A 7,034-nucleotide genomic window follows, 5' to 3' on the forward strand; every position below is an offset into this window, starting at 1 on the left:
ACTATTATTGTAATACTTTACAATAAAAATTGTATACAGTGCTTGCATGAGAGCGACTTGGTTAAGATAAAGAGGGTCCGTTTTTATTGTTATGTCAGGGGAGAAAGAACAGGCAAAATGAAGTGATAACTAAAATTTTGGCTTGACTAATGATATTAAATTTTTCAGATGAAGTTGATGGAGGAGATACACAAAAGAAACAACTCACGAATCCTCATGTGGAGCTCCGTAAGTATGAGATAAAATGTTGTTGGTTTAGGCCCAGGGACTATAATTGAGCAAACTCTATTATTTGAGGCTTTCACTTACATCCTAGATAAGTATTCTATTCCTTGAATATTAAGTCTGTGTGCTGATGTAGTTTTAATTAGTTTCAATCTCGTTCATGAAATATATGTTATTCACTTATAAAGAAAGTGAATTTTTACACTTAATTGAAATGATAATTTTTAACCCTTAAATTATAATTTCTAATGTTTTAATAATTACTTATTGTGTAATCTAGAGCCACTGAGTCTTGACAAGGTATCTAGAATTGTGTGTATGTATGTGGGTGCTAAAAACTTATTACCCAGAATATTATATACCATATGTAAAAGTACAATGATGAAAATACAGTAACCAGTATAAAGTCAGAAATGGGTCTTATATTATGTTTGACTTTTATGTGAATATGGAAGGGTGGTCATTAGGAGCTCTCTAATCCTCTCTAAAAATCACTTTAACAAGATATGATAAACAGGGATATAGTAGACTTAACATGAAAAACGCTATTGTGGAGAAAATTAAATGGCTGTGTTTGGTGGGAGGTGTGTTATTTGGACAAGAGGTAAAAGAGATTTTTGATTCATAAAAGCTTTTTTTAACACTTCTGTTTATAGAATTTTCCGATGCTAACGCCAAGTTTTATTGTCGGCTCTACTATGCGGGAGAATTTCATAAGATGCGGGAAGTGATTTTGGGCAGCAGTGAAGAAGATTTCATTCGATCCCTTTCGCACTCGTCGCCCTGGCAGGCCCGCGGAGGCAAATCGGGGGCTGCCTTCTATGCGACTGAAGGTGAGTCTTTTAGTCGTTTACTGATTCAGTGGTATCTCTCTTTCCCTCAGGTAATTCATGAATGGCTTGAGTTGAGGCAGTATGTTATGTCAGTTGGCAAACAGAGTTTTCTGTTTTTATGTTTATACTTTATGCTGTGTCATAAAATATTGAAAAGAATATACATATATAGGGTGTGTAATTAAAGACAAACATGGATCAGATTTGTACTAAATTCTCTCTAGTCCTGAGTTTTCCAAATGCAAATAACAGAGCACTTCCAGAAAATTCAAAAGGTACCTCAGCCCTGGCTTGTGTTGCTCAGTTGGTTGGGCATTGCCCTGTGCACTGTCAAGTCACTGGTCTGATTCCCGGTCAGGCCACATGCCCACGTTTTGGGCTGACTCGCCATTATGGGGCATGTAGGAGGCAGCCGATTGCTGTTTTGCTCACTTCGATGCTTCTCTCTCTCTCTCCCTTCCTCTGTTTAAGGGTATAGAGGGGATAAATGGTAATGGAAAATATTAAATTAACTTATTTTAAAAATAAAAATAAATAAAAATTCCTTAAAATAAAAAAGGATTTGTATCTTTCAGCACTGATGAGAGAAAGATAAAAATAGAAACATTTAACCTGAGAGTGGGAAGGCCGAGGTCCTCACTCACTAAGGCTTACAGAAGGCCGTGACCATTTGTACTTCACATTCCATTCTCCACACCCACTGAGCAAAATCACTGGAGATAATCCAGTCAGATTGCTTGATAAGAGCTTTTATAACTATTACTTATTGGATTGCTAACAAAGGAAAACATTTATAAAATTTTATTAAAAATTTTTTAGTTTTAAAAGGCAGATCAGCTATGAATTTAGGGGTGGTACTTTCAAAAGAGGCTTCTTGACTACATGACGCCCTTCCCACCCTTCAGTTACTTGAGATCTGTGTTCTGATGAGGATTTTCTCTGTGACATCAGAAAGTATCTCTTAAATTAAAACAGGAAGCAAGTAAGTCATTTGGGGTCTTTGGAATGATTTATTGTAGATCATCTCAGTGAATAATTGTGATTGACTAACCATGAGATTTCTGCCTTTTAGATGATAGATTCATTTTGAAGCAAATGCCTCGTCTGGAAGTGCAGTCTTTCCTCGACTTCGCACCGCACTACTTCAGTTACATTACAAACGCTGTTCAACAAAAGGTAGGCATCCCAAACCTCGGTCCATAGCTAGTCACTGGGCCTTTACATCCTCAGAGCTGGTCCTGATGAGAGTTTTCTCTGTGGTAAGATGTGGACAGGCCGTGCTGGATCTCTGGTGTGCTGCAGAGATGGGATAGCAGTGATTTCAAACTCCTACCTTGCCACTGAGGAGCCAAGAGATCTCAAGCAAGTTGCATTTAATTAGTATATATATGTCGATTAAAAACATCAAGACTGGATGAAAATAGCTGAACACTTAATAATTTATAATTTTGCTGAGACAGAAATTTGAAAAGTGTTGAAAAATGAGGGCATGGGTTCCTTAGGCAGAAAGAGAGGAGCCTGTGGCCAGGTTTGTCCGTTGCCGCTGAGGAGTGACCCGGCCGGCAAAGGTATGGGGGAGTCACGTGGATCTTTTTCCCTTTTATGGTTTATTGCAGTCCCTGGGGAAATTCAGTGTCGTAATAAAACTTGTGGATTTGAACATTTGTGGGGGATTATCCCTTGGGAGGATGTAGAGGATCTAGTATGTTCAGTAGCATTGCTGCTTTACTTGATTCTGAGATTCAAGTTGGTTTTTTTTTAAGGCCCTCAGACTGTTCATATTAAGAAAAGATCATAATTGGGTATAACATGAAAAACCCAGATATTGGTATTAAATTTACAAATAATCCTTTTTGATAAGAGTTTACTCTCATTTTTTCTTGATTAGAGGCCCACTGCATTAGCCAAAATTCTTGGAGTTTACAGAATTGGTTATAAGAATTCTCAGAACAACACTGAGAAGAAGTTAGATCTCCTTGTCATGGAAAATCTTTTCTATGGAAGAAAGATGGCACAGGTAAGAATGTTGGACGATGCAAAGCATTTAGCTACTGGAACCCTTTGTTTTTCTGGTTTGTGAATATAATGAATCAGAGAACAACTTTTTGTTGGATAGTACATGTTAGAATTTGGTTGCTTGGTCAAATTTAACTTTGGGTTTGTTGAACCCTATAAGGGAAGAATAAAGAGGAATATTGTAGACTAGTCCTAAAATTTAGCATCTCCAGTGTCCTAGAAACACAGAATTATAGAATTAGAAGGCAGATGTACTTCTGCCATTTCAGTATTAAACATGAAGAAACGAAGGCCCACAGAAATGAAGTACTTTATGGCAGTCACAGATATTTCTAGAACCAGGTTGGTCTCCTTTCCAGAACAGTATGTACTCTTTAAAGTGCTGGTCTTTGAACTGTTTCCAGTCGGTGGTGAGACGCGGAGCTTGTACTGGAATGCAATTCGATGCACTACTTTCTTCATTGGGAGTGTCTTGCTATGATATGAGAAAAACAGCTGCTGAACTAAACTATACTTCCTGATGTAATTGATGTGCATTACATCATCACTAGCCAGGAGCAACCTACTAGCAACGGTCTGTCCAGTACACTTCAGGCCGCACTGGTCTAGTCCCCAAGTCCCTGACCGTTGCCACTACCCCAAAATTCCTCAAGGTGGGCTGTTGCTTCTCTATTTCCATAAGTAATCACATAAAGTTTTGGAAAGTTTCCTAAGAATATTTGCATCTGGTTTCTAAACTGCCTTTCAATCCAGTGAGGTATTTTTGGAGTTACTTATTGATGTTAAAGTTGATTAAATGGGTCAGTTATTTTTGAAATGTTTCTGTAACTGAGTACTTGGTATTAATTTCATATGATGTAATTATATCACATGTATTTTATGTATTATACAATTATAATGCATGCGTTTTGCCGGAGCCTGCCGGCACTACTGTCGAACAGTACCTGAAAGGGGGGTGAGGATTGAGAAAAGAGACAGACACAAAGATGGGATCGGGAGGACTGACAGTTCAAGACTGCAGCCCGAGTTTATTTTACACAGTCTTTTTATACATTCACTGGTTACATATGCACTTAGCAGAACTTAAGCAACTTTCGATTTGATCAGCGCAAGCATCTCCTCTAACAGTCTCGGCCAACTTCCTTTTTTCCAATCCTTCGTCTCAGTCGGCGGCTGAGACCGACTTTCATGATCTAAGCTCAGCTAGACTACTTCCTTATTCTCACAAGCTATACTGCTGCAGCACAATTTTCCTGCTTATTTGGCATATAGCAAGCTAAATCAGTAACTTGAACTTTAGTGGGATAGAGCGTGTGACAGCCCACCTTGTGAAAGACTGTCTCCTCGGGACCTTGTCAAACCGAGACCACTCCCCACAGCATTTAATGACATAGGTTAAGTTTTTAAATTAAATGTAAAAGTGTGTATAATGGCAGTGGCTATAGGGAACCTTTCTGGCTTTTTGCTTTAATGACATTAATCATTTGTAGCAACTCCTATGTGACTGAATTTTCTTTCTGCCAGGTATTTGATTTAAAGGGCTCACTTAGGAATAGAAATGTGAAAACTGATACGGGGAAGGAGAGTTGTGATGTAGTGCTGCTGGATGAGAATCTCCTGAAGATGGTCCGAGACAACCCTCTGTATATCCGCTCTCATTCCAAAGCTGTGCTGAGAGCCTCGATCCGCAGCGACTCCCACTTCCTTTCTAGCCACCTCATTATAGATTATTCTTTGCTGGTTGGGCGAGATGACACCAGCAATGAGCTGGTTGTTGGAATTATAGGTAAGTCAATAAGCGTACCTCACTTACGGTTCATGATTGAAACCAGAGTCAAATTTGAAGATTATACTGAACCTGGTCTACTAATAGCTTATTGAATATTTTTATCAAGTTTCATTTAAAAATTTCAAAATAATAGATTTTAAATTCTAGGATATAAATAGTATCTCTATTCAATTCACTCATTTCCATTTTTATTATCTTTACCCAAAATATCTGCATTCAAAAAGTCATTTATTTTTATTTTTTGTTAATCCTCACCCAAAGATATTTATTCAATTGATTGTTAGAGAGAGTGAAAGAGAGGGAGTGAGGCGGGTGGAGAGAGATAGACCAGTGTGAGAGAGACACATCTATTGGTTGCCTCCCGCCGGCACCTCGACTGGATTGAGCCTGCAATTCAGGTTTGCACCCTTGACTGGGAATCGAACTCATGACCCTTTAGTGCATGGGCCTACTCTCTAACCACTGTGCCCACTGGCCCCAGCCAAAAAGTCACTTATAAATGAAGGCCTATGAATAATATGGGGGAAAATCCATAGGAGGGTACCTGGCATATTGTGGGCACATCACATACTGTCAGGACTCAGTAAATGTTAACTATTGTAGAAGTAATAGTAATTATTAGTGTCCTTTGCTTATATCTATTGATAAAACTTTATTGCTGATTTTGCTTTCTGCAACAGATTATATTCGGACATTTACATGGGACAAAAAGCTTGAGATGGTTGTGAAATCAACAGGAATTTTAGGAGGACAAGGTGAGCAGTTTTTGTTTTGTTTTCTCTTTAAACTATTCTCATGTTTTCCTTATCAGTTAACATTTTAAAAAATGGATACATTTTTAATTCCAAAAAAATTAGTGGTTATCTCTGACTTTATCATAATTTCTAAAATGATCAAATAATAGAAGGAGTTGTAGGTTAGTAAATATTGAGTTTTAATTTGTGTTAAATTGCCAGAGGTTCTCAAAATGGAAAGTTAAAAAAGGGGGGGGGGGGCAGAGGTTCTGAATAAGGTTATTTTGAATTAACACTTGAAGTCTTCTGAGATCTATGCGCACTGCTGGCCCCTTTGTGCTGTACACATCTCTCTAGGCAAGAGCTCATCTTTTAAAATAGGAACTCCTACCAAGAAGGACCTGTCCTATGTTGTGGCTCAGACTGCTGGGGGGGTATGCAGTTTACATGAAAGGACAGCTTTTGAAGTGAGTTGCCTGATCACTTATGTGACGGTTTTCTTTTCCCTTTTCTCTTTCATAATTTTAGGTAAAATGCCAACTGTGGTCTCTCCAGAGCTGTACAGGACTAGATTTTGTGAAGCAATGGACAAGTATTTCCTGATGGTCCCGGACCACTGGACAGGTTTAGGTCTGAACTGCTGAAATGAAACACTTATTTTGAAGTGGACCGTGAAGGACAGGGGGCTGGAGCAAAGGACCACCAATAAGCTACATTTGACTTCTTTGTCACATTCACCACTATTTGCCAAGGCCTTTCAGTTCTGCGTCTGTGTGGGCCATCTGTAACAGGGTTAAAATTCCGTGGATTTGCATTTTGGTTTTCAATGTCTACAAATTGGCTCTCCCTGGACTGAAAAGTGGCATGGACTTCTTTTTCACTTAAGCAAAAGTATAGACACATTTCAAAGGGCTAAGGACAAATACATGGTTAGAGATGAGGAGCTAGGGTGAAAAGTAGGTTGTTGAATTTTCTAACAGTTCTGCTAAGAAAACAATGTCTCATAGACTGTGACTCTCTGGGCATCACATTTGATATATTCTTCACTTAAAAAGCATTTGTAGAGCTGGTGAGATTTTTTGGGGGGTGGGGGGGGGTTGGTTCTTATGTAATAATTTAATGTTGCCTAGTATCAGGATTTTTGAGACTTAAAAAAAAAAATTGTGAATTCTATGAATGGCCAGTTAAACAGATGGACACAGCCTCTTCTTGTTTTACAGAGGAATGTGACTTAAATCAGGAATTCTGCCCTGCCCTGTATCTTTCCAGTACGTTTGATGTTTCTCAGGTTCTGTCTTTACTTCTCTGTGGATGGCAAGAGGCTGCTGCTATTAACTTTAAGCCTTTTTTTCTGGAGCTGTTTTTCAAGTTTGTTGACAACTTTTGTGCAGTTAATATGTTAAACAGCACTTACTTGCACATGCTCTTATTCTAGGT

At 38.5% G+C, this 7,034-nt stretch overlaps 1 protein-coding gene across 15 annotated transcripts in view; it reads left to right on the top strand.

The window, feature by feature from the left end:
* PIKFYVE (phosphoinositide kinase, FYVE-type zinc finger containing) overlaps nt 1-7,028 on the top strand; it is a 74,037-nt gene extending 67,009 nt beyond the window's left edge. For 13 of the 15 annotated variants that reach the window (XM_014462235.2, XM_014462241.2, XM_023760732.1 and 10 more), the window contains 7 exons: nt 169-228; nt 882-1,058; nt 2,131-2,234; nt 2,947-3,075; nt 4,599-4,860; nt 5,544-5,618; nt 6,126-7,028. In XM_014462235.2, the coding sequence (XP_014317721.1) occupies nt 169-228; nt 882-1,058; nt 2,131-2,234; nt 2,947-3,075; nt 4,599-4,860; nt 5,544-5,618; nt 6,126-6,241 (923 nt within the window). In that variant the 3' untranslated portion in view covers nt 6,242-7,028. Of the gene's footprint in view, nt 1-168; nt 229-881; nt 1,059-2,130; nt 2,235-2,946; nt 3,076-3,478; nt 3,951-4,598; nt 4,861-5,543; nt 5,619-6,125 lie in introns of those variants that run through there. The other 2 variants (XM_023760740.1, XM_023760757.1) reach the window with 2 other exon arrangements.
* The last annotated feature ends 6 nt before the right edge of the window (nt 7,029-7,034 follow it).

The sequence above is a fragment of the Myotis lucifugus genome, unplaced genomic scaffold, assembly GCF_000147115.1.
Source record: "Myotis lucifugus unplaced genomic scaffold, Myoluc2.0 scaffold_3, whole genome shotgun sequence".
Taxonomy (NCBI): Eukaryota; Metazoa; Chordata; class Mammalia; order Chiroptera; family Vespertilionidae; genus Myotis; species Myotis lucifugus.